The 27,933-nt window shown below is 37.8% G+C and overlaps 2 protein-coding genes and 2 long non-coding RNA genes across 4 annotated transcripts in view; all 4 read left to right on the top strand.

The window, feature by feature from the left end:
• The window catches only part of LOC103131004 (heat shock 70 kDa protein 12A-like), a 44,421-nt gene extending 36,457 nt beyond the window's left edge, over positions 1-7,964 (top strand). Inside the window, exons 7-10 of the mRNA XM_007542541.2 lie at positions 753-974; positions 1,049-1,220; positions 3,149-3,262; positions 6,242-7,964. Coding sequence (XP_007542603.1) covers positions 753-974; positions 1,049-1,220; positions 3,149-3,262; positions 6,242-6,900 — 1,167 coding nt within the window. The 3' untranslated portion in view covers positions 6,901-7,964. The remainder of the gene's footprint in view (positions 1-752; positions 975-1,048; positions 1,221-3,148; positions 3,263-6,241) is intronic.
• A 1,822-nt stretch (positions 7,965-9,786) lies between these two features.
• On the top strand, positions 9,787-12,592 carry LOC103131003 (heat shock 70 kDa protein 12A-like). The gene is made up of 4 exons (XM_007542539.2): positions 9,787-10,077; positions 10,807-11,031; positions 11,104-11,275; positions 11,400-12,592. The coding sequence occupies exons 1-4, from the start codon at positions 10,012-10,014 to the stop codon at positions 12,425-12,427; spliced, it is 1,491 nt and encodes a 496-aa protein (XP_007542601.2). The 5' UTR covers positions 9,787-10,011; the 3' UTR covers positions 12,428-12,592.
• Positions 12,593-24,506: 11,914 nt separating this feature from the next.
• On the top strand, positions 24,507-26,184 carry LOC107834660 (uncharacterized). The gene is made up of 4 exons (XR_001660468.1): positions 24,507-24,524; positions 24,598-24,667; positions 25,621-25,733; positions 25,810-26,184. It is a non-coding gene; the product is annotated as an uncharacterized LOC107834660 (long non-coding RNA).
• Positions 26,185-27,560: 1,376 nt separating this feature from the next.
• LOC103131002 (uncharacterized) lies at positions 27,561-27,933 on the top strand. Its single transcript, XR_475314.2, has 3 exons — positions 27,561-27,689; positions 27,761-27,824; positions 27,895-27,933. It is a non-coding gene; the product is annotated as an uncharacterized LOC103131002 (long non-coding RNA).

Genomic DNA, 27,933 nt, shown 5'->3' with positions numbered 1-27,933 from the left:
TGGTTCTGATTGGTTGTTTTGGTCAGAACGGTGCATTACTTTAACCAGTAATAGTAATTCAGGAAGGAGGTGGAGGAGATTGATTGTTTTCACAGATTATCTTTCTCATAACAAACTGCTACAACATGGTGACAGCTTTAACAAATATGGAGAAAACATATTTTTTTTATTAAAGTGATGTACTGCAGCTTGAATAAATGAAGCTACTAGCATTTTTGAGAAGTCTGGATTGCTTTATGTGAAGTTACACATTGCTTTTGACTGTTGCTCAAGGGGAGAGACATTTCAATATCTAAAACTAATAGAAAACAATTAAGCAACCTACTTGCATCCTGGATGTGGACTGTTGGATGTTAAATTCATGAGCAGTAAATATTGTGCTAATTATCAGTATTGAACCAAAGAAAGCAAGGCAGATGCAAGCCTTTAAAATTGTGACGCTTTCTATGGGTCAGACAGACTGAAAAAATTGTAACCGCAGCTGCACTGGGGGGCCCAAACAATTATATTTTACACTCAAAAGTTCCTCTGTGTGTTAGTGGGATTGTATATGCTAAACCAACAAAAAGTATTATTTGTGAAGTAAAGAGAAAATTACCAAACCTAACCAGATTGTCAGAACAAGAGTTTAAGTGGCTTTGAAGATCTTTATAGGTGTATAGTTCTATATAGGGCTGCCAGTGTAGTCTACTTTAAATCTGACAACAAAATCTGTGTGTGAATACAATCTAACTACTACAACATATTTCCAGGACCTCAGGAATCAGACAATCAAAGCAGCCAATGATAAGTCCATTCAGGTCTTCAAGGTCTTCACAGAAGTTCTTGGATATCTGAAGGATGACGCTCTGGAAACCATCAAAGCCCAGGCCAAAGAGGGCGAGTTTACGGCCTCTGACTTCACCTGGGTCCTAACTGTTCCTGCCAACTGGGGTCGTCCAGCTAAACTGTTTATGAGAGATTCTGCAACCAAGGTAATATTATAATTTCAGAGAGCAGCTTAACTCTGAAATGTTCAGAACAATGAGACTTTTAATTTGTTCTCCAGGCTGGTCTTGTAACAAAAGGAACAAAAGGCAAACTGATGTTTGTTTTGGAGTCAGAAGCAGCTTTGACCTGGAGTTTGAAGCTTCAACCTGATGGTTTCATCACACAGAACCACAGCAGAAACTCACAGGATCAGCCTGCAGGAGCAGCAGAACCTGATACCAGCTGTAACGGTACTGTGTGAATCTACAACCTCTGGCATACAAACATTGAACATTTAACAGGTTTTAGTCTGTTTATAGGACAAGGAATGACTGGATCCTTTACATCAGGGGTGTCCAAAGTGGGTCCTCTTGGGTCAGCATCCTGCATGTTTTAGTTCTCTCCATGGTGGTAGTAACAACCTCTTCAGCATGTCAATGTTCTTCTTAGACCTTCTAATGAGCCATCATTCGATGCAGGTGTGCTAAACCAGGGAGAGAACTAAAACATGCAGGCTGTCGGCCCTTTGGCCCCCCTGCTTTAAATGATCTGTTTGAACTAATCTGATTGATAAACAATACCAATATACTTGTATTTGTTTTATGTTGGTTCTGAAATGTTTTAGACCATCAAAAGAATTTGATCAGTTAAATATAACCTTAGTAAATACAAATAATCATTTTAATTGCCAAATCACTGGTTGTGTCACACTTAGCAGCTAAAACTGCCATCAGTGGCCTCATGCATAAAGCTTGTGTACACACAAAAAATGTTATTTTATGCACAAGTCAGGATGTAGAAAAATTAACTTTGCGTCAAGGTTTGCGTAAATATACGCACACTTTTTCGCTGGCATGAAACTGCGGCAGCAACGCAAACTTTTTTCTGTGAAAAAATCAAACTACAAAGTGTCAAAACTCACATAAATACTCTGAAATTTGACGACATTCAGTGTTTTTTAGACTAAGAACCATCAAACCCGATGTGTTTTCATGATTTTAATATTTTATTGTTTAAACATAAACCATGAAACTGAACCTATCCTCACCCAAACAATAAGCTAACACGCACACAAAATAAAGAGAACTAAAATAAAAGGATGTGAAAACCTCACTAGGATGTAACCCTAACAAATATATATCGTAAGTCATCGGTGAGTGAAATGCAGAAAAAAAAACGCAGTAATGTGATCTAAACTAGTTTTCTATTAGCTACGTTATCAAGTGAATACATTCACTATCTACTTATTTATATTAATATGATATAAATATTATTACAGATAATGGACAGTAATCACTCTCATTCTATACCTGCCACATTTTTAGAGGTATACCTCTATTAAGGTATATCTCTGCTAAACCTGATTATAGCAGAGGCACTATAATCAGGCACCTCTGCAAATGTCTAAACCAGGGGTCTCAAACTCAATTTACCTGGGAGCCGCTGGAGGCAGCGTCTGGGTGCGGCTGGGCCGCATAAAGGATTCCACAAAAAACATTTTAAAATATCCTCCAAAGTCATCAACATTTAATTATTTCTCCAAAACATGAACTGCAGGCTTTGGCTTTGACAAAGACATGATGAGGGTGTGAAAAAATTTAGGGTGCATTCACGCTGCAGCCTGAAGTGACGCAATTCCGATTTTTTTGTCAAATTGGATTTTCTTTGCCGGGCTGCAACATATAATGCGACCTATATGTGTTCTGCAGTCTGAACGGGCCAATGACCTGAAAGTGTCCCGCATGCGCTGTAGACTCTGCAGCTAAATATTATGGCATAATTGCAACAAAACTAGGAAGATATGTGTTTTGTCGATTGTACTGGAAAGAAATGACAAAATATCCGAACATCTCACTATGCTGGCCCATAGATTTTGTCCTGCCAAAATTTCTTTTTACAGATCTGGTGAGGGTGAAAAGTTTCACTCTAAAAATGTGACCCAAAAGTCATTTTTAATGAACTTACCCTTTGTACAAACTCTCTAAAATCTTTAAGCAATGCTCAACTGGGAAATTGGAAGAAATTATGTTTTAGCAAACTTTTGGTGATACTGAGGAAGTTGATATAAAACAGCAATAATGGAGAAAACATGTTGCTAACAGGCTTCTGATTAACACGCCTATTAGCTGTTATCTGGTTGTTTAATGGAGCTTCTGATGCAGATTCTTTGTTTCTACAGGCCCACCAAGAAGTCAGGTGGCAGTAGATATTGAGATGAAACAAGAAGAAACCATAGACCTGCTTAACCACCAAGACAGAAACGGAGAAGTATATGTTGTTGTCGACTGTGGAGGTAAGTATGTCACTCATGATTATTCAAACATTTGACAAGTTAAACACTAACCAACATTTTGATTTGTCATGATGGCATCTTTACATTGTGTGGTGTCTTGTATGACTGTATTGTGTTTTTATGATGTAAAACACTTTGAACTGCCTTGTTGCTGAAATGTGCTTTACAAATAATTGAATTTTAGAAGTTTGGAACCAACAGGACCGCGTTTCAAAAAGCAGGATAAATGAAAATCCTGAGTAAGTCCTGGGGTAACTCTGTGCATAACCTGGGCTTTCGGCTTCAGAAAGCCAGATAGCTGTTATCCTGAGTCAACTTACAACCGCAACTTAGTCCAAGGACCAACCCTGTTCAGAACCAAGATTGTTTGAGCAAATCCTGAGTTTGTCCTGTCGTTTTGCTGAAACCTGACACAAAGAAAGTGTCAGAAATGGTTTGTCCTTTTTTCTGGGGAGCCTGTTGGAGAGCAAATACTCTCCAGAAATCTCTGTTAGAGCGTGATCACACTGTGATTAGATGTTTTTTAATCAATCAGTCAATCAATCAAACAAGTTTATTTGTATAGAACATTTCAGCAACAAGGCAGTTCAAAGAGCTTTACTTCATAAAAAAGCAAAAAATACAGTTATAGAGAGTGAACAAGTAAAGCATTACATTTGATCAAGTGTCATTGTTACACATCATAATGTTAATTTAGCTCTGTTGCAGTTTTCTGGAAATTTGTTCCAGATTTGTGGTGCATGTGTTACCGGCACCAGATCCAGGGGAATCTGAGCCAGCATCAAGTGTCACACAGGGAGAAGAATCCTGTGTAACAACATCTGGAATCTTCACAATAAAATAAAAAATAAAATAAAATGCACAAATAAAATAATAGCCACACATTTTCAATTAAAGAAAAGAGAAAAAATATAATTATAATACAATTTAAATTCAATTAACAACATCTGGAGTCCTTACAAAGAAGGAAAACATGAAGAAAATCTGATCCTAAGTTAACATAACCAAACTGAGAAAAACATTACATCTACAAATACACAGTAAACAATGTTTGACTGTTACAACTGTCACAGCAGTTATAGAGGAGATTAAGCTTATCACAAAAAATACACATTTATGAGAAAGAAAATACTGCACCAAATATTACCAAATACCAATATGGCAATAGTGCCCAAATACAAATATAATAGTGACTGATTAAGTTATTTAAATAAATCCAAAATTACAAAGGATCCAAGAACATAAAGCAAGCTATCTACAGATCAAAGGTTAGTATAAAACTGTCCAAATTACACATATAAATTATATGAAACACTACAAATCTTAATATACATTTTAAACCAGTATTTTATGGGCTCATCAGGGTTGTCTTTTTTCAGACCTGTGGATCTCAGAGGAAGCAAGTTGCTATAATGTTACTCCAGTAAGAGCTCGTTTATTCTGAGCTGCGCATGCCCAGAGTCAGAAAACCCGTTCTCCCTGTTACACCCACAGTGGCACGAGAGCGCCCCCACTGGCAAGAAGCTGCATGCACACAACACATATGTATGAGAAAAAAAGCAGAAAGAAACAAAGACAGAAACCAAGACCAGTTCAAAAATAGGGGTTATTATTATTATTATTATTATTATTATTATTATGTTTTTTTTCTTTTTTTTTTTTTTTTTTAGTATTTTTCAACCCACTACACGTGGAAGCTGAATACTGATTCTCCACAGCTAAATGCTGTTCTGGGGATGCAGAGCAGAACCAGAAGACCTGAGAGGTCTGGAAGGTTGATACAACAGCAGATCTTTAATTTATTGTGGTGCTAAACTGATCAATGATTTATAAACAGTATTTTAAAGTCTATTCTCTGAGCTACATGGAGCCAGAGTAGGGATTTTAAAACTGGTGTGATGTGCTCCAACTTACTGGTTTTAGTCAGAAAGTGAGCAGCAGCGTTCTGGATCAGCTGCATCTGGAGGATTGATTTTTTTAGGCAGACCTGTGAAGATGCTGTTGCAGTGATCAGTGCAACTAAAGATAAAAATGGATCATAAAGTGACATCTTCGAGATCATGCTGAGACATTAGTTCTTTAATTCCAGAAATGTTCTTCAGAACATAGAAAACTGATTTTTTAACTGTATTATATGGCCCTGAATTTGAGTCTGTGGCTCTATGGGTAGAGTAGTTGTCTTGTGATAGGAAGGTTGTAGGTTTGATTTCAAATTCCTCATGTCACATGTCAATGTGCCCCTGGTTAAGGCCCTTAACTCCATGTTGCCTACCAATCTGTGCATCAGTGTATAAATACAAATGGGTGAATGTGACTCTAGTGTAAAATGCTTTGAGAGGTCAAAATGGATGAAAAAGCAATATAAGTTCAATCCATTTACCCTTTACCTTATATACATCTATATCTATAAATGTATCTATATCTATAAATCATATGCGGTTTATATCTATACATAGATATATATGTAGATATATAGATACATAGGTACATATGTAGATATATGAAGATATGGAGAGGCTGTAACTGCTGCCAAAGGTGGATCAACAAGGTATTAAGAAAAGTTTGTGATACTGATGTAAATGTGATTTCTGAGTTTTCTATTTTGGTAAGTTTCCAATGATCTTAAAAGCCTTTTTCCTCATTGCCATAATGGGTTATTTGTGCATATAGTTTTGGGGAATGAAGTTAATACAGTTTTGAATGAAGCTGTTAACAACAAAATGTGAAAAGTGTGAATACTTTCTGGATGCACTGTGGATCTCAGAGGAAGCAACTTGCTTCCTCTGTCTTCCTCTTTTTGAGTTTTCAAAACAAGGAAGACAAGGTTGATTAATTTTACAGGAGACAAACCTAAGAAACCTTTCATTGACAGAAAAAATACCAAGACTTTTATCAATGTTATTTTTTGAGTGTTGAATGTGTAAATCCTTTTTTATTTAGATTTATCCATTAATCAATTTTCTTACCATCTTTAAACAGATGAAACAATTGACTTCACTGTTCACAAAGTTCTGGAGGGAGGATCCCTGAAGAAGCTTTTTGAGGCCCCTAAGAACCACCTGGGAGGACAAACTGTGGACAGAAAATTTAAATTGTTTCTTAAAGAAATTTTCTCTAATGGAGTCTGGGATGAATATGAACAAGGTTTCCCCAGCGAGGTTCAGAAAATGATGTATGATTTTATTTCTCTGAAACATTTAGATAAAGATATTCAGATCCGTTGCCCATTTAACCTGGGGATGTTGGCTGAGAAACAGAAAGATATTGAAACTTTCTTTGATTCAGTGGAAGGAGCTTCCTGGGATGATGGATCTATCAGAATCTCCAGAGAGAAACTGAGATCTTTCTATGATGAGAGTCTGCAGGGAATCACTGAGAGTCTCAGAGAAATAGTAAAAAAACCCAAAAATCTCAACATTGGGTTTATTGTGTTAGTGGGAGGATTGGCTGAGAGCCAGATTCTACGTCAGCACATCACTGATCAGTTTGGACGTCAGTATAAAGTCCTGTGTCCTCTTAGACCCCAGGAAGCGATTCTGAAAGGAGCCGTAGAGCTGGGGAGAAACCCAGAGATGGTGGAGCCTCAGAGGAAACGTCCAGCTTGGTTGAATTTCTTTTGTGAAAAATTTAAAGAGTGAAAAATTATTTTCTTACTCTACTTTCACCATATTTTCTGGTAACCGTCTTCAGCATTTGGGAAAACAGCAGAAGTTTGTTTTTGGTCAGCCTCTTCATTAACACACTTAACACAGATGCATGTGTCATTGGATTTGATCAAATTAAGGAAATAAGAGGCATACTGTCAGAATTAACAACCATCTGCTGCTGAAAATTGTTCAAACAATACAATCTGTACAGTTACTGTTTTCTGCTGGAGAACTATTGCATATAATTAAGACTTAGATTTATGTTAAAAGTAGCTACAGCCTCATAAAACTTTCAGTTGATTTATGTATCACTCTTTAGTGGCTAAACCGTTTGTATGTCTGGGCATAACTGATGCTTGAACTTCTTTTTAAACTTGATGTGACATGTTAAGATTGGATTTATGTTAATTTGACCAAAGTGATCTATAAAACAGGTTTAAAATACATTATTTGTACATGATTGTTATAATTAACCAATAAAAGTTTTACAAAACCCAATTGTTTGATGTAACTGAAGATGGAGATGATGAGGAAATGTCTTGATTCTGTTCTCTGGTTTTCCCTCTCAGTTGTTCTGACTACATGCAATTTCTGTAGTATGTATTTCACTTTGATTGTCAATAATTAGTTGTGCATCCATTAAACAAAAAATTGTGGAAATTGAAATTAAGAAAATAAATTAGCTTGATGGAAAGACAATTTTGAAAAAACATGTTTTTCTGTAAAACGTTTTTGCACTAGGAGATTGATTTTCAGCTCTATTGAAACACTTTCTTCTCATCGCACAAGTCATGTGATCAACAATCGGCTGTTACTACTGGTGAAAATGACAAAGAAAACAATAGGAGTAAGTAGTAAGAGGATGATGGTTTGTTTTAGTTTGTTTTCTGACTATGTGCAGCTTAACTCCACCAGGTCTCTCGTAGCATCACACAGTCCATAAAACATTGTGTGTCATTCCAGTGTGTTGAATCCATAACTCTTCTGTAAAATCAGCAACCATAATTTCCCCAATTATCGCCACATACATAACCATTTACAAGGGGATTGTCGCTTCAGTGTCTAAATTAGACACAAATGTCTTGTGTGTTTGGCTGATAGATTATGGCTGATTTATGAATATATCTCATGTAACTATGGTGCTTCATCTTTTGTCTATCATCAATCTATGGTTTTTTGCTTACCTTTTGTTTCAGGTTTAAACTTGGATTTTGGGGGATTTATGCCCTTGTTTAGTCAGTTTTGTTTTATTAAATCAGACTCTGTTCTTGACTGTATTTGGCTCCAACAATTTCCATTATGATATCACTAAAGTTTGTCATTTGGAAACATTTGTTCCTTCACAATCTGAAAGTGAAAATCTGCACTTAATAAAATGGTAGTTTATTATGTTTTCCATGCACATAATGCACATAGTGCAGCGTTATAGTGCAATCAAGTAACTGTTAGCTTCAATTGTTATAAAAAGGCTTTATATAGTAAATAATGCTTAAAAGAAAATGTACTTCCTAATTTAGTGCCTTTAAATTGGGTCTCTGTCTCTTTAAAATCTCCTGCTCTTTCTGAAACTCCGCCTTCAGGACATCATCACCACATGGCTCCTCTATTAACACTTTAACGTTTTTACCAGCATTTCAATGTGAAGTAGCTCCTATAATGAGCTCAGCAGATGCACAGCTCCACCAGATGTTTGCTAATATCTGCTGACTAGTCTGAAGGAGCTGAATGTGGGAGTCGCAGGGGAGGATTGCTCTGTGAGGTGGAAACTTGGAAACTAACTCTAAGGAGGCGCTACACCTCAAAGGTGTTTCTAGATTCATTCAGGCATTTTGCACAGCTGAATGGTTGCCATGGAGATTAAAGGATTTCTCAAACATGAAATCTACACTTCAGGTATGTTTTGGGTGATGAAATATCATTATAACATGATGGAAAACTCAATGAAGTCGATTTTACCAAATATTGACCCTATAAATTCAAAAACTAGTACAAAAGAAATAACAGCTTATACATACCAGACCTGCTGAATTACTCCACCTAAACAGGAGAGGCCCAGCAGCAGGTGACAAAAACCTTTTGATCATCTTTTTTTTTTAAAGTAACAAATGCTAGAACATTTAAAATAACTTTGTTAAATTATTTTATCACATTAAGTGCTATAATTATACATTTATAGATGCAATTGTACATCCATGAATGAATTAACATGCTGCATTACTAAAGTTGTATAGCTGTTTTTGTCATAAATTATGTAAATTATGTTTTTATGATGTGGATTCTAGGAAGAGCAGCCATTGTTGAGGCAATGGCTACTCAGGATCAAGTTACACAATTTGATAATTTGAACCTGCAAGCAGCCCAAGTCAGAATAGCCAAAATCCAGATCTAACACAGAAAACAGAAATAAACTGATCTCTTTTGTTGTATCATGATCCCTTGGGGAGGAGTTTTAAACTTCACACCCCATCACAAAGAGGAGACAACAGAAGGAAGATAGTCTGAAGTGCAATAAACAAGGAAAAACAAGCAGAAAAGCATCCACAGCTTTTGTGAAACAGACAGAATGTCCACACCGCCCACTGTATCGACACGGAGAGTTTTGTTTCCACTGAGGAACCTTAATGATGTCTGATCTCTAAACAACAGTCTCACAATATCACAAGTCGTTATGTGATATTTATACACAATTCTATGCTCAGTAAAAATAAATGTCAGACATTAATTTGAGTATATAAATCTCTTTAGACTGAAATCTCTACATGTGAAACCAACCTTTCCAGTCTGAGCAGATAAACAGCAGGTAGGTGGAGCTGACAGGAAAAACAAGCTGTTTGTGCTCCCACTAGTATTCTGGTTTCATCCTGACTTGCAGAACATGATTCTACAATGGGTGACTCCTATGTTATAGCCATAGACTTTGGTACCACTTACAGTGGATATGCCTTCAGTATCACTACAACAGAGGAAGAAAGTGATCCCAAATTAAAGAGATGGGGAGCAGGACATGGACTGGACACCCCAAAGACTCCAACCTGCATCCTGTTTGATGAAAATTGAAAATTTCTGAGCTTTGGTTATGAAGCCAAAGCAGCATACATCAACATGAGAGGAGAGGAAGCAAAGAGACATTATTTCTTTGGAGAATTCAAAATGGCCCTGTATGGTAAAGTAAGTAAAGATTTAAATATTTAGTTTTAATGGCTATATTATTTCTGTTCAGAGTTATTGAGCAACAAACATTGGGTAAATGTCTGTGTAGGTCCTAAATGAATAAAGGTATAATGTACAACTGTATATCATACCTTTATTTATACATCTGGTGGACAAGTAAGACCTTAATTTAGGAAGGTCTTACTAAATTAAAATCTTCTTTAGTTTAGTACATTAAGGAAGGTCTTAACTCCTGACTTTTCCACACAAACTAAAATCAAAGCTTATTGTGACTTGAGTATAATCGCAAAAAACACAATTTATAAAATTACATTACTTGCTGTTAATTGTTAGCAGAGAAGTTGAGCTGAAACTATTTTTGTTGCTGGAAATTACAACTTAAAGTAATTTTGATATTGGTGTCACAAAATAGTTCCCAATGTAAAACCAAAATTTTATCATAAAAGTAATATTATAAAAAAAAATATCTGTGGAAAATCTGCCTAACTAACAAACCAGGAAATGAAACCAGTGTGTTTGTTAGATTTTGGGTTATAGCTTCATTACAGTACAATAATATATGTAAAGTAATAAACCACTAAAGCTTTATAAAAATGTTACAATACCACTGAAAAAGTTCCCCAAAATACTGCATTGGATGATTTTATGTTATTTTCAATGACGTAGAAAAGAACTCCATTTTATACATGTTTAATCAATATTTTTCATATAATTGTGATCTTATAGGATCTTAACAAGGACCTTAAGATTAAAGCAACAAACAATAAGGAAATGACGGCTCTGAAGGTTTTCACTGAATCCCTGAGATTCCTGAAGGATGACGCACTGAGAACAATCGGTTCCACCACATCAGGTGTACCGTTCAAAGCCTCTGACTTCACCTGGGTCCTGACTGTTCCTGCCATCTGGAATCCTTCAGCTAAACAGTTCATGAGAGAAGCTGCAACTCAGGTAACTTCAGGATTCAGAGACCAACGAAGTTCTGAAATGTTCAGCATTGATTATATTATATTAATTTTCCAGGCAGGAATTATAACTGAAGGAGATGATGACAATCTGGTGATCGCACTGGAACCAGAAGCTGCTTCAGTCTGGTGTAAGAAGCTTCCAGCTGATGGTTTCATCACAAAGAACCACAGCAGAGACTCTCTGGATCAGACTCCAGGAACTCAGTACATCATTGTTGATTGTGGAGGTAACTGACTATAAATATGATGGAGTCTATAGTAAATCTTTTCATAGTAACAGTATTGTTGTGGAAGACTATAACAAGTGATCTACAGTATATGGAAAGTTTTATCACATCTTGTGGGTTTCAGGAGGAACCATTGACATCACTGTTCATAAAGTCCTGGGTGGAGGAGTCTTGAAGGAGCTGCACAAGGCCTCTGGAAACAACATGGGAGGACAAACTGTGGACAGAAAGTTTAAAGAGTTCCTCAGAGAAATATTCACTGATGGAGTCTGGGATGAATATGAGGAAAAATATCCCAGTGAGGTTCAGAAGATGATGTATGATTTTACTTGTCTCAAAAAGGTAGATGAGGATATTCAGATCACATGTTCATTTAATCTGGGAAAACTGGCTCAGAAAAAGAAAGACATAGAAACGTTCTTTGAGTCAATAGAAGGAGCTTCGTGGAATGAAGGAGTCATTAAAATATCTAAAAAGAAACTAAGATCTTTCTTTGATGAGAGTCTTCAGGGCATCACTCAGAGTCTCAGAGAAATATTAAAAGAAGATCTTGACATTCGTTACATTCTCTTAGTGGGGGGGTTCGCAGAAAGTCAAATACTGCGGCAGCACATTAATAAAGAGTTTGGAGAAGAATATAAAATCCTGTGTCCTGTTAGACCTCAGGAAGTGATCTTAAAAGGAGCTGTAGAGTTTGGAAGAAACCCAAAGATAGTGGCCTTTCGGAAAACTCGCTTCACTTATGGGGTGGCCGTGTTAAGACGGTTTGATGAGTTTGAACATAAACAAGAGAAGAAACTCACAGCTGATGGAAAGGAGTGGTGTCAGGACATTTTTAAAATACTGCTAGAAGAAGGTGAAGATGTGGGCTGGGATGAAACCAGAGAGCATCTCCTTAATGCAGTAGATCCACAACAGAAAGAGATGAGTGTTAGATTGTTTAAGACTGAAAGAAAAAACCCAAGATATGTAGATGATTGGGGGGTGGAAGAAGTAGGTTCATTTACAGTTAAACTCTGTGATCCTGAAAGAAACAAAGAACGAAAAGTGAAAGTGGAACTAAAGTTTGGCTCCACAGAGATAACAGCTACAGGGACTGACCTGAGTACTGGAGAGAAAAGGTCACTTAAGTTTGAGTTCAACAACTTCTAAAACATTTATAATATCACTGCAGCTGTTTACAGTTAAAAAGGAAGAAATGTTTGGAGGCTCTTTTACATTATAGGCCATGGTGCTTTTATCTTATTTGTAATTAATATCAGCTTGTTTTGGTGGCGCAGTTGGTAGAGCTGTTGCCTTGCAGCAAGAAGGTTCTGGGTTCGATTCCCGGCCCCAGTCTTTCTGCATGGAGTTTGCATGTTCTCCCTGTGCATGCACAGGTTTTCTCCAGGTACTCCGGTTTCCTCCCACAGTCCAAAAACATGACTGTTAGGTTAATTGGCCTCTCCAAATTGCCCCTAGGTGTGAGTGTGTCTCTGTGTTGCCCTGCGACAGACTGGCGACCTGTCCAGGGTGACCCCGCCTCTCGCCCGGAACGTTAGCTGGAGAGGCACCAGCACCCCTCCCGACCCCACTAAGGGACAAGGGTGTAAAGAAAATGGATGGATGGCTAGATCAACTTGTTTTATGTTCAGTTTCACATTTTCACTTTTCACATTTAGAAAATGATGAATGCATTGATTTGAGTATATTATTATTTAGCACAAACCTGTTTTCTGTTTTATAGCTTTGCTTTTGTCTTTGTCTTTTGCTTGCTGCAATGTATTAATAAATCATGTTCCAAACATCATGTTTGAAAAACTTTTGTCTTCTTCTCTTTTACCTCCATCCCAATTATACCAGTGGCACATTTGTAATAAGTTGTTCTTTTGGAAGTTTGGTTTTGCCAAACAAGGGGGATATCCACTTCTTTACTGATTAACTGTTTTATTACTCATTGATTCACATGGGAGGCTACCTTTTAATGTGTGTGCATCTATTTGTGTGTTTTAGTCTTGTATTTTTCTGTGATTAACTGCTCGCCTATCAAGATGTACTCTGCACCTCACCGATAGATGGAGATGAGAACCTCCAGACCAGGGGTCACCAACCTTTTTGAGACAAGGAGCTACTTCACGGGTACAGAGTAACACGAAGGGCTACTTGTTTGATACAGACATCAATTTTCTTGGTTCAGCCTTTATAACAATAATACATATATGTATATTTGATTACATGCTGCCTGATCATATTAATGTTAGGGAATACTCACAATAGTTATCAGTAATGATTTACCATGGCAGATATGGTTAATTGCTATTATGTGATCAGAAGTTCTTAGTTCACAGAGTTTTAAGTTTAATTCCCTTTTGGAGCTCTTCTGTGTGATTCTAAATGGCCCATTTAGAGTGTTGCACATTCGAACAAAAGTGGTGTCGAGACATGCAGTGGTTGTAAATTTCCTTTACTTCCATTTTTTCTGATTATACAAAACACGTTCATCGATCTGTGCGTTACACTATAGCGGTTACATTCGCCATCTTCTCTTCTTCTTCTTCGAAACTTAGGACCCTTCCTGCCCGAGGCTGCCCTAAGCGCCTGTTAGAAACTGATCACTGTCCAAACTTGTTTCACTCTCAGTCCGAATAGCTACCAACATACACGTGAATATTCCGCTAAACATGGACAATGAAACAGTATTTTTTTTAATAAAACAAAACATTCATAGGAACAGAGAATAGACTCATATTTTAATGGAAGGGGGGGGGGTTCCTTGATCCAAAGTCCTCAGCAACTGATCCCCCACATATGGATTATTGCAGCAGCACTTGCAGCTGTACGGCTGTATGCATTATACCTTGAGATTTTCCTTCAAATAAAAAAAGGAAAAGAAAAGATATTGTACATTTTATTATCTAACCCTCTTTACTATTAAACAAATTGTGGTCTTCCGGTGAAGCAAACGACGGAGTAGGATGTGTCTGGCTGAACTCCCACAACAACTAGAGAAAATTGTTATTTTAGGCGCATTTTTGATAGTTTTCTATTCCTTTGTTGTAGGTTCTGTCTTTTCCTCCATCTCTTTTAGCCTCTTTTAACTGCTTACATGCACACGCTGCAGCTTACATAACCATGTTTATGTTTATGTGTGTCTGCCGGCAGTCATACATAAACAGACTGAAACTGATTAGACTACCCTTTAGGGAGGTTATTTCTCAAGGTAATTTACACTCAGGGGTTCTGGTCGGGTCCTGAAACTGGTAAACGGACCTGGTGGAGCACAGAGACGAAAATGAAAGAACGCCGACAAAGTGGGGGCTCGTCCAAACCGGTTTTTGGGTTCCTGAGACCAGAACCCATCCTGTAGGAAGATCCCAGACCATGATGACCAAAAATGGAGATTTTCGGTGTGTGCTCAACTAAGAAGGTAGGCAGAACATTTTTCTGCTGGCGGTTTGTTTCCAAACGTCTGACTGCAAAGCTCAACAGTTGTTTACCTGTTTCTGGCCTCTAAATTTGTGACCATATGCAGGGGGACATTCACTTAGTCAAATTGTTTTGGAGAAATATAATAAAATGTATTGGCAAAAGCATTTTCAAGGATCCATGTTTCAATTAATTAGGTTGTTTTAGGTTGAAACTCCGGACAGAAACTGATCAATTCACAAAAAATAGCCCCCTCCTGTTTGACGGGTCGTACCCTGGTGAAATTTAGAAAAAGTCTGTCGTTTTTGGATCTAAATGGAGAATAAAATAGCATTGCGCACAGGAAATGGAGTTTTTGACGAGATAAAGGATAAATGAGGACCCACAGTTGGTGCACATTGTCAGTAGGACATTGTGGTTTAGGCCTTTGGGCTCGGGGTTGGTTGGAACTCTGGAAAGGGCCAATATCCCCCTATGCAAAAAACAGCCCCCTCCTGGTCGTCCCTGGATAAATTTGGTAGTTTTGGGTCAAAATCAAAGGTATTGTGCACGGGTGTTTTTTTTTTTCTTTTATTATATACTTATTTATATCTTATACCATACTATTTCTCTTTTCCTTGTTTCTTCCCTCATTTACTTCCCTTTTTATTGCTATTGTTTATATTTTTGCCTGTCTTGTTGTACCATAGCATGTGAAAGAGACTGAGTTGCTGAGGTGGACGGCTCTGGCCAACATCGTGGTGCTAGCAAATTCTCTGGTGGAGTGAATGTGGTTCTGGTGTCTTAGTGGGTAGCTACATACCCTGCTAAATGGGTCAGAAGTGACCCATTCAGGAGTGATTCTCTTAGTAGGAGCTTGGAACATAGAATGTCACCCGTCCGGGTCGGCCAGAACTGTGCGTTCAGAAAACGAGAAGGAACCCACAATGGTGGCCTTATGAAACCAGGTCTGAGCATGAATGAATCTGATAATCATTACTCTGCCAGCAACCAGCAGCGCTGCTTAGTAATGGAAAAATAAAAAAAAGGAAAAAGATCATGAACAATAAATCTAGCTAAAACGATGAGACAGAGCAAACTGAACACTTTGAACAGCTGGTACCGACATACACCCGTCAGTGGTGAAACATACAGGAGACCTGCCGTCTCCGACACATAGATGAACATATTGTAGAAAATTTTCAAAGGTTGGTTAGTTGGGTCACACGCAAAAACAGCAACTAAGGGGAGATTATCCAAGTCTGAAACCCAAAAAAAGAGTCTAAACTACATCAACTTGCTGATGTTTTTTTTTTTTTTTTTAACTGTTTTGAATCTCAAATCAGGCCTTGAGGTTTTAAGCAGCAGAGGCTCTCCCTCCTCACATAAACAAGAAGAAAAAGGCTCTGAACCAAGCCGTAACTCAGACAGCCTCACTGTGACACCAAGAAAATAGAAGAATACATAGGAAGTTTTTACAGTTCTGGTTTTGCATTACGCATAACTGTTAGACGCTCCTTCTGTTATACTTTGAGGAACTCACGACAATAACTCAGATAACTATAGGTGGCTGCTAAACACGAGACAGAAGCAGCAGATTTTAAGTGTCTTAATTTGTTATATAAACATGAGACTATATTATGCTGTGTGCCATAATACAGTGAGCTAGACTAGATTACTAATATAAAACCAACTAAGGATTAAAAAGAAAAAATGGAGAGATCAGCAAGAGCAGCTATAACTAAAAAATAGCCATAATGTAGAAATATTTCAGTTGAACTTTCAGCTCAACTGAAATACAGTCTTTAAAACAGAAAAAGAACAAAAAACTCTTTCATGAATGTAAAGAGTTAAATTCTCTCTGCAACCTGAACAGTAACAACCTATTCAGGTTTAATAAAACAGGTTTGGAAAACCTTCCAGTCCTCACAACTCCATGAAAGCAAAAAAAATAATTGGCTAAAGTCTGCAGGCAGAAATTTACCTCAATAAAATCTAATTACTTTAATAGGAAATTCTTCCTAAATGCAACATTGAATGTCAGTCCATGTGAGAAAACAAAGAAGATGTCTGTCCATATCCAACTGCTCTCCCTGTTATAACTAAGTGCAAAATATATTTATATTAAAATGACTAATGAGTGAGTTAATGAAATCAGAAAAATTCTTGGGTTCGACTGCTGGAGGGAGTGACAATTTGTAAAATCACACTGACAACAAAATGGTGCAAAACTAGTGAAACTTATTGATATTTACAATATATACAGACAAGTTGTTTAAAATAATTCATGAAATACAATATGTTTTTCCTTTTATCCAAGGAATTTAACCAGTTCATCTCCTTGGTGGAGAGGAGAGAAATGATGAAAAAAGGATCCGATTCAGTTCGATGCATTCATCTTCACCAGAGTGAAAATGAATGTTTGGCTGTAGCTTGACTGTCTCCTACCAGATGGGGAGGAGCTGGCAGGATGTGATGTCCTCTTGATTTGCTGTGTGGGTTAACTCACCAGTCTGGTCCACTTGGCAACAACCAGAATCCTGGATCTGGAACTGAAACTGGATCTGGAAACGGGATCTGGAACGGGAACCTGGCCCGTGTAAAAACAGGCCTGATTGATCAACAATGGGTTTTATCAATTTAAAAAAAAAAACATACATGTCCATGCTTCTCTTTTTATCACTATAGTGAATAAGTTTATATTGTAACAATTAAACTCATGCGAGAACTCATTCATTTCATTTTAACATACAATGGATAGTGTTTTAAAATTCAAAGTATTTTCAGTTCAAATGCTTCAAGGTGATAAAATATACTCGGATCAGTTTACACTGACTGAGCCCAAACAATAGCCAGGAGCTAGCTCTAGCATGCTAGCTCCCGACCGAAACACTCACCAGTTCCCACCTGTCAAACCTTGTGATCCGCTGAAGGTTTTAATCCACATTGATGCATCTAAAAGTTGAGAGCATTATGGACATTTGCCAAAGGACATTTACCTCCAACAGCGTCTCCGAACTAGGCTGGTGAGCAGCAGCTGTCTATGAAGGCTGGTCATGTGACCCTAAAATCACAGGGTCTCCAACCTCCCATTCATCAGCAAAGTTATTGTAAAAGCAGTTTTTAAACAATTAAATAACTTCCTAACAATAATAAATCGCTTTGACTCCTTCCAGTCTGGGTTTTGTGCTCACCACAGCACGGAGAGTGGCCTAGTCAAAGTGTTCAATGATATCCATATAAACACAGACTGTGGGAAAACCACAGTGCTGGTACTGTTGGACCTCAGTGCAGCTTTCGACACTGTTGACCACGACATTTTACTGAATCGACTGGAGAATTGGGTCGGACTCTCCGGTCCAGTGCTCAACTGGTTTGAATCTTACATAAAGAACAGGGATTTCTTTGTTTCAATCAGAAACTTCTCATCAGAGAGGTCAAAGGTCACATGTGGTGTACCCCAAGGTTCAATTCTAGGACCCCTTCTTTTCAATATTTATATGCTCCCACTGGCTCAGGTTATAACAGGAAATAAGATTAGCTACCATAACTACGCGGATGATACACAGCTCTACATCACGATGTCACCAGGTGACTCTGAACCCATCCACTCACTGAATAGATGTTTAGAACAGATAAATGTGTGGATGTGCCAAAACTTTCTCCAGCTGAACAGAAACAAAACTGAAGTTATTATCTTTGGACCTAAAGAGGAGCGAACTAGAATCAATGCACAGCTTCAGTTATTACAACTGAAAACCAGTGATCAGGCCCGAAACCTGGGAGTAGTGATGGACTCTGACCTGAACCTTCAGAGCCACATTAAGACAGTCACAAAGTCGGCCTTCTATCACCTGAAGAACATCTCCAGGATTAGAGGACTGATGTCTCAGCAGGATCTAGAGAAACTCATCCATGTGTTTATCTTTAGCCGCATTGATTCCTGCAACAGCGTCTTCACAGGTCTGACTAATAAATCAAACAGCTGCAGCTGATCCAGAAGCTGCTGCTCGTGTTCTGACTAAAACCAGGAAGATAGAGCACATAACACCAGTTTTACAGTCCCTACACTGAGAATAGACTTTAAAATACTGTTGTTAGTTTATAAATCACTGAACGGTTTAGCACCACAATACATTAAAGATCTGTTATTGCTGTACCAACCGTCTAGACCCCTCAGATTTTTGGTTCTGGGGATGCAGAGCAGAACCAGAACCAGAACCAAACGAGGAGAAGCAGCATTTAGCTTCTACGCACCACAAATTTGGAACAAACTTCCAGAAAACTGTAAAACAGCTGAAACACTGGGTGCCTTTAAATCTCAACTTAAAACCCACCTATTTAGATTTGCTTTTGGCTAAATTACGGTTAGAGTGGGTTTTGATGTCATAGATGTATTTAATGTTTTTATCTTTACTTTTAATGATGTAAAGCCTCCCCAGAGAGGCGCTGGTCACAAAAATCTATGTCGGACGGTGAAGTCCTAGCGCAAAATTTCGTGTGACAGGTGGACGGAACCTGGTGCTGCAAGGTTGGAGACCTTGTCCTGTTAGGCGACGGGGCCTGGATAAAACCCATGTTAAACGGACGGCGGAGTCCGGCGACGTAACAAAAGTTTGATTGTGTGAGAGAGATTGGAGGTGTAAATACGTTTAACTGAAGTCCTAAAAGGGGTGCAGGTTTTAATGTTTTTATCTTTTTTTTTTCCAAAATCTCTCTCTTTCTTACTCTTTATTCAATGTCACATGCTTTTTTTTTATTATGTAAAGCACTTTGAAATGCCTTGCTGCTAAAATGTGCTATACAAATAAAATTTGATTGATTTTGTGCTAAAGAAATTAAGGAAAAGAGGATTTTATTTTAAAATAAATCTTTGAATAAAAATAAATAAAAGTCAATCTAACAAAAATGAAAAAATATATCCTGGTTACATCAGGTTGGACTGAACATGTGAAATAACTGAATAATGCAATAATAACAAAATGAGTTTTTTCTCCAACAGGTCACCAAAGGAGGCAGAATATTAACTAAATTTCCTTTACAGGAGAATGTGCTCCATACAGAAAAGGCATTTTTTTTCTGTGGAAATGAATGACTAATCAAAGGTTTATCAAATATAAGCACAAAATTAACTTTTAATCTGATCATGAAAAGACCACTGACTGACTGACTAACCTCACTGACTCGACAATGACCAAAATTTTCCAGGCTGGACAGACACTGACAGACTGACCGACTTCTTAGCAGATTCCTTCAGGGGGTCTAAATTTTGAAAACGAACCACCTTATGATCCATGGTGGGAACAAAAAGAACTGAAGCATCAAAACAGAACTGGTGAAAACAAAAATAAGTTTTTTCCCCAAGAAAACAATGTCTATTTTTAATAAAACAGAAAAGGTTATATTCAAATAATTGAAGAAACAGTTTTGTTCAAGCTCAAAATTGAAGGAAAATATATGCCATGAAAATGAACTTCTGGTTATTTTGCAAACAAAACAGATGCAGAATTAGAAAACTAAGAATAACAATTGAAGAATTTAATGGACATCTCAAACATTACAGCCAAACTAAACATAAAATTACTCTGACAGCAAAAATAAAGACTCTTTTTATGAGAAACAAGAATTAAATCAAGGTTTCTTGGTGATATTGTTGAAAACAACCTCATTCTGATGATGAATTTCAAAACAAAAGCTCAAATGATGTGAATATTGATTGATAGTGATAAACATTATTGCTCTCATTTTGGTTAAAAGGGTTTCAATGGATCAAAACAGCTATCCTGTTTCTGTCAGACTGAAGCTGCTGCTACAATCCAGCAGCAACAATCAAAGTGTGAATGTGTGTGAATGTGACTGATTTCACTGTAAAACGTCTTTGAGGGTCCTGAAAAATGCTATACAAGTCTGACTTCACTCCATTGCTTAGCCTATAGCTTACTGGGGTAATACAGTTCCAAGAATTTGTTCTCTTTCTTTCTAAATCATGTAGAAATAGCAAAGATTTTACCTATAATCAAAATATACGGATCAAAGTAACCTGGTTGTATTTCTCTTTTGTTATAATCATACAAAATGTATTTTTTTGGTTATTTGTACTATTCCTTATCTGACTGAAATAACTGTCATTGTTTTAACCATGTTACTTTAAGATCGGAAGCCCTCCTTTTTATTTCTTCTTCTGTGGTATTGTCTTTAAATGTTTGCGCCCCTTTGACCCTCCCCTTTTGTCATGTTGTCCTGCGGGAGAGGTGTGTGCTATTTATTTTTCATCTAAATACATTCAATTTATTTATAGATCTATTAAGTTAATTTTTGTTACTTTTGTTTTGTGTAGCACTTGGAGCGGGCAGCCTTTAACACGGTTGTTTTCTACAGTGATCCCTCGCTATAACGCGGTTCACGTTTCACGGTCTCGCTGCTTCGCGGATTTTTTTTTTGCACTTTTTTTCACAGTGCCTGGTGTTCTGCGTCCTGATTGGCTAAAATATACACAATACAGATTGGCCATTCAGGACATAGACATAATATAAGAGTGCAGCAAACAGAAAGGGGCGGGACGGACCACTGTCAGTCTCATACCTTATTTGGAAATGGGACCATTGCAATCGGGAAGTGAAGGGGGCGCTATTTCCTATACTTCCGTTTGTATTTTCTTTTGAAATCTGTGATATATTTTCACCTTTAGGAAGGAGTTTCACTCTCAGAATGTATTTGAACTTCTCTCTTTTATTTACTTCAGCGCAGCTCACAGTCTTTAGCAAATTCTATAGGTTTCGGTGTATTTCTAAATCTGCTCCTTAGTCACATCTTTTCAGCTTGCTACTGCCTCTAGTGGCGTGGGGGTGGTAACACAACTAATGTAATTACATTAATAAATTAGTTAATTTTGGAAATGTATCTTTGCTCATCCAACCAGGAGCTATCTCTGACCCTCTCTCCATCTCCTTGCTATTTGTTCCCACGATCTAAGGCCATTTGTCCCTCCTTTATCTAAATAAAGTGGAAGCAGAGCTTCTCTGGAACTCCTGCTGTTTATGGCTTTTAACAGACCAGTGTGAAAAGCTGGAACCTCTACTGATTGTTTTCCAGACAAAGGGCAGATCAAAGATCTTAGCAAATGATCTGCTGTAACTACAAGTGAAATAAAGGTCAATAGGGCAGAATAAGTTACTAATTCCAAAACTATAATTATGCTGTTTTAATCAAGACATGTTAAGTTTTAAAACTAGCTTATTTTAAATTTATTTTCTTAACACCATAGGTTAGGGTTAGGGTTAAACGTTTATTTGCCCACATCAGAAATCTTTTGTTGCGATTTTCTGATTCTCAAATGCACGACGTCATTTGAGAATCAGAAGCAAAACTTTGAGTCTCAAACAAAAACTTAGTTCAATCTGGAAAGACTCAGACGGAGAAAAAAGAAACAATTAAAAGATTTAATGACAGGAATGAATAACGGTTCTTTGGCACTTGGGCCCCGGCAGCTGATTTGAGCCGAGATTTGCTGTGAACTTGGTTGAACATTCCGGATGCTGATTAGGGATGCTGTTGCCCCAGGGCCCGACATTGGTGGTGGAGGTCGGGAAAGGGTGCCATCCTGGAGAGCCAAAGGATGCGGGTGGAGAAAGGGAGGTGGAGGATTGAACACAGCTGGAAAGCGGATGTGGATCCTTATATGCAGAGCTTGGTTGATGATTAGACGCGCCGGGTGAGGACCAGCACTGAGGTTGGAGACGAGCATGATGCAGCGATGGGCGAAACAGCGGGGGCGGAGTCTTCCAGCCTGAACTTGCGCTTTTAGCTTCATAATAGCAAGAAAAGATTTCTGACAAGCGCAAATAAGTTTGTTTTGCAACAAAAGAAAAAAATTCACTTCATGAGACAAAACTGTGATTTTAATTTAAAAAAAAAAGTTTCTTAAGCAAAACTCAGTAGCTTTTCTCATGGTGACATGCATTAACAATTCAATATTTTCTTTTGTTTGTTTTCTTTTTCCTGCAGTTCCACATTAAAGTTTGATGCAGCTCTGCTTTCCTGAATGGACCATCTTGATCTCCACTGCATGTGCAGCAAACAGGCAGCTCTGTTTTACAGATTACAGTCCACTAAAAGGTTGCATTGTCCCCTTGTTTATATTTTTAATAGTGTAATTCTGTAAAGACATAATATGTCTGGTGGTCTAGCTCTGATTTACATAACTTGCTAAATTTCTGGTTTGAATATTGCAATACTTTCCTATAACAAAATAGGAAAGTATTGCAGAAAGAAATTACTAATAAAATATCTTACATATGCATAGCTGTATGCTCTATATAGAGATTTTCCTTAACTTTGATTGTATATCTCACAATTTTGTAATTTATCATTGTTTATTAAACTCTGAAAGCTGTGTGGCTTTGTCAATATTCTGTCCTACAATCCGGTTAGATGTGCCCTTTTTTTTAAAGCACCTGCCCCTTTAGTGGTCTCTGCACGGCCCAGATGTGGAACATTTAATTTTCCCAGACGCAACACTTCCATTAATGTTTCTGTAGGAACGACTGCATAGATCTATTTATATTTCTGGTCTACTTTAAACTGCATGTGCTTAAAGTTATTGTTAATGGCAGAAGCAACACATTAGCTTTTGTTTCAATACTTTGGTAATACCTGGAGGTATAAAGCTTGGCATCAGAGCTAATATTTAATATTTTCTTTTGACCTCTTGACTCTCACCCCCAAAATACTTGCACTAAAGTCACTGGGTCCATGACAGTTGAAGGGTTTTAAGATAATGAAATTTAAATATTAATATTTTACAGTTTTTCTCAGTTTGGGTGCATTTCTCAGAATAGAATTGAAATTCTTAAAACTACCTGTTCAATCTTCAAATTACTGTGTCACTTCTGCACATTAAAAAATGAGTTTCTCATTCCTTTTGCAAGTTTTGGTTTTGTACATCATGTAGCTCATTATGTGTACTTCTCTGCTTTTCCCCTGTTGTATTTTGCTTTAATCGTCCATCCATCCATCCATCCATCCATCCATCCATCCATCCATCCATCCATCCATCCATCCATCCATCCATCCATCCATCCATTCATTTTCGTCCGCTTCATCCGGGGTCGGGTCGCGGGGGCAGCAGCTTCAGAAGGGAGGCCCAGACTTCCCTCTCCCCAGCCACTTCTTCCAGCTCCTCCGGGAGAATCCCAAGACGTTCCCAGGCCAGCCGAGAGACATAGTCCCTCCAGCGTGTCCTGGGTCTTCCCCGGGGCCTCCTCCCGGTGAGAAGAAGTGAGGCTGAGGAGGAAATAGTTGGGAGGGAAGCAGAAGAGTCAGAAGAGGCTGAGGACATCTGCCAGTTTCCATCAGTCTAACATCAGGATATGGCTGCGACCCACAACATGATGCTGATGGATGTCCTCCCACCCTACTGTTCATTCCTTAACCCCACTGAGGAACCTTTGTCAGCATGACGATAGAAATTAAAATGTAATGTAATTATGTAATTTCTACAGCACTGTACAGTTTTCCATGAGGTGATTGCCCTATGGTTCCTTTTCTACTTTTTTTTGTTCTCTGCATTTCTGTCTTTGTCTTTCTGAATCACCATGGCATGGTCTGTCAATAAATTACAGTAAAAGCGTAAATGTGAATTTTGTAGTCTCTTCCCATGACTAATCAATTTCACCGTCTTATCTGTACATAGAGAAACTATAACTTATTATTTTAAGTCACTGATATGTTAACTGACATATTTTGAGAGCTGAACTAAGGATTTTTCAAGCAAACAAATGCTATTTTTGCTGTTTCTACAAATTGCTTTGAGAAACGTGCATACTGTTTTGTAAATGCCAACAATAACTTGAGAAATGCACCAAAAGTGACTGAGAAAAACTAACAGCATAAATTGTATTAAAACTATTTGTTTGCCTGTACAGCTTTGTTTCTGCTAGCTTGCAGGAATTGTAACTTGCATAAATGGTTGAAGACAACTTATTGGCCTTCATGAGACTCAGATAAATGGTGAGTATCTATTTCATAATTTGCCTAAAACAGTTATATTTGTAACTTTTAAAGTCTATTTGTGTATTGAAAGTTGGACATAAGATTGTTTAACATGTTACAAGGGTTCTCTCTGTTTGGAGACATACATTTAAAAAAACAAAAAACAAACGTGCTCTTCCCAAACAATGAAGTTGTACATTTCATTCATAAAATGCAACATATCTGTGGAATGAAATCCAGACGACACAGAAAAAAATGGCTCCAGGCACCATGAAAACATCCACAGAAATACTTGCGTTTACCTTTATTTCATGTCCTGATTTGTGCAACGTTTTCCACGTTATTTGGGGTTTATAATTCAGATTCATTTGTAAAGGGCCACCTACTGGCAAGGCCTGGTATTTTCTAACTGAGCTCATGGCCTTGTAGGTCAGGTGCATGTAATGGACTCAGGTTTGACAAACTAATATTTAGTCTGATGGGGAAGCGCAGGGGAGAGGTGCTCTGTGGGGCGGGCGCTGAGGAGGGGATTGCTTCTCCAAGACGGAGCTTTGAATAAACGGGTGGCGCGTTGCATGAGGAAGCATTGAAGCACTACTGAATGGTTGCCATGGAGATCCGAGGTTGTCGCAAACATGTTTTCATGAGGAAATGACTCCTCAAGAACATGGAATTATAACAAGATATAAAGCTCAAATCTAATGTTGATGGTGATATAAACACCAAATAAGGGCTGTTCACTTTAATTTATCAACCCTTTGTTTTTGAATTTTTGGGGATTTTTTCTGTTTGACTTTCTGCATTGAGTTGTTGTTCTTGTGTCATCTATCCTGAATTACTGATCAAAAAGTAAAAAATTGTAAAGAGAAAAATGTTTCTCCCAAAAGGAAGGATGAAGATAGAAAATTCCCTGAAACAACAGGTCTTGTTTTTATTTATGTTTTTTGTTTGTGTATTTTGTCTGGTTGCAGAGAGGATCACACCTGTCAACAACAAACAAAGGTTTAAGAACTACTGAATTTTCAGTCAGAAATGATCACAGTGCCTGGTTGAAGTACCAGTCTCCATATGCAAGTCAACAAAGGTGAAACAAACATTTAAGCGAATGGTGCATTTATATGATGTTCATCTTTCTAACTTTTGCTTTGTTTGTTTTCCAGCAGAGAGGAAACACCTGATTGACAACATGTGAGTCTCTATTTCAACCTGTTATGGGGAAGACCATAACCATGACGCACACCATCCTGAACAAAGTCTGAACTCAGTGACTTGTTACTCTCAACCCAGAGCAAGAATCCTTTTATCACCGGTTTTTCTTCTACAATAGGTTATCTCTTATATGGACACATGCTGTTTTTGTTTGTTTGTTTTGTTTTCCAGATCTCAGTGTTACCGTGAGGAAACGGGACAGAAAATAGAATCTGTTCTCTTTTTAACTGAATTTTTAAATAGAAATTGTTTCTTTAAGTGGATTACTCGTAATCTGTACTTTTGTTTAATTTGAATTCATTTTCTTTATAACTTTCTGTTTAGAAATGCTGACAAGTTACACACTTTCTTGTGTGTTGTACTGTAATTTTTATGGTAAAATTCTGCACAGCAACCGGTAATTTACCATAAAGTTTTTGGGGTTTTTTACAATAAAATTTCAATATATCATACCGTCTGGCCATGTTTTTCACTTATGTAGATATTATGCCTCAGGCAGTATGACCGTATTTACTACGGCAAAACCACATTTTAATTTTTTATTTTAACATATTTTAGGAAATACGGTATTCTAGGAATTTTACCGTATAAAGACGGTAAAATTCTGGCAACCACAGCTGCCAGTTTTTTTTTACCGTAAATTAAGGCCGTTTTTCTTTTTACAGTGTAGGGCTACAGCTGGATACAGCACTCACTCTCTGGGTGAAGTGCTGGCTTTGACACCCCATATGAGGACAGTCAGTTTATCTTTGCATCTACAAAAATTCTTTGCAGTTTGGAATTCCAAGGTCCCAATTAACCTAAAAACTAGATTTCAGCTTTCTACAATGAGCAGTTTTCTAAAAAAGAAATGTCTACATATATGAGGAGACTGGGTGCTGGTAGTGGCTAATGAGGCCAATGGGCCCAACTTAAAAAAAAAAAGAGGTATCATGAAAGGAAAAATGTAATGTCCGCATATGAGGATGCAAGACCTCAGGAGTTACACAGGTGATCCAAGGCTTGTGTACCTAGACCCAGAACTGGATATTCTGCTGCATTTCTCCAATGGATTTTTGTGCAGTGTACACTTAAATTTCACAGATATGCTGCATTAATGTGGGGATTTGGGTTTCGTAATTGTTTTCTAATGTGTTGTCATGTTTGCCTCCTGATTGATTCCAGCTGTTTCCTGTTTCCCTGAATTGTCCCTCATGTATAATTATATAACCCACATCTGTCTCTTGTTCCACACCAGATCCTTGTGGTTTTGTCTTCACTGCCATTGTTGAGTCTGTGTCATGTTCCCTGTACTACCTGAGTCTCAGTTTGTTGCCTCATCTCATTCCTGTGTTCCTGGCTGTTGTGAACCAAGAGACCACCATTAAACTAATTTTTGCACGTGCCCTGGGGTTGACCGCATCCATCCTTACCATCTTCAACAATCCATTTTACGACAGAAGGATCTGGTCAGAAAAAGGTTTGCGGTAAGAACAACATGGACCCAGTGAATTTTGAGTGTCTTCAACAGACTGTCAAGGAGTTCTTTGATACATTGCCTAAACCTGCTCTATCCAGAGATGATTTGACTTTTCCTCTAAATGTATCACTGCTCTGCAGGACTGTAGTGACTCTTATCTCAGATCTGGAAATGATGAGAAGGAAACAGCAGAGTGTGGGTGTGTTGGACCTGCTGATCCAGTTTCTGGCATTCTTTTGTGGCAGCATAAATGGTGCGCTGCCACTTTAAGGCCAATTTCAGCTCCTGCATATAAGCAAGCCTTCACCTGTCATGAGGCTGCTTGCGTCGTGACGTCAACCAAATCTGCTTCCTTTGTTTGCACTGTTCTGGGTAAGCGTGGCTGTTTTATTGTTTGTTGGCTTTAATAATTGCTAGTAATACTAATTGGTTTATCTGCTTAGCCTCCTTTGCGGCACCTTCAATATTTGGACCGATCTGTCCGTTTATTCATTTGCTGACAGGATGGTAAGGGCTTAGCGTGGCTAAGTAGCGTCTGTCCATGTAAACAAAACCTTCACATAGCATTTTCTTACAGTTGCACTGCATCTAGGTGGAATTGGGAATCTGATTATTT

This window comes from Poecilia formosa, unplaced genomic scaffold (genome assembly GCF_000485575.1).
Source record: "Poecilia formosa unplaced genomic scaffold, Poecilia_formosa-5.1.2 Scaffold707, whole genome shotgun sequence".
NCBI classification, from domain to species: domain Eukaryota; kingdom Metazoa; phylum Chordata; class Actinopteri; order Cyprinodontiformes; family Poeciliidae; genus Poecilia; species Poecilia formosa.
The sequence above is the reverse complement of the archived record's forward strand: the minus strand, read 5'-3'. Positions and strand labels throughout refer to the sequence as shown.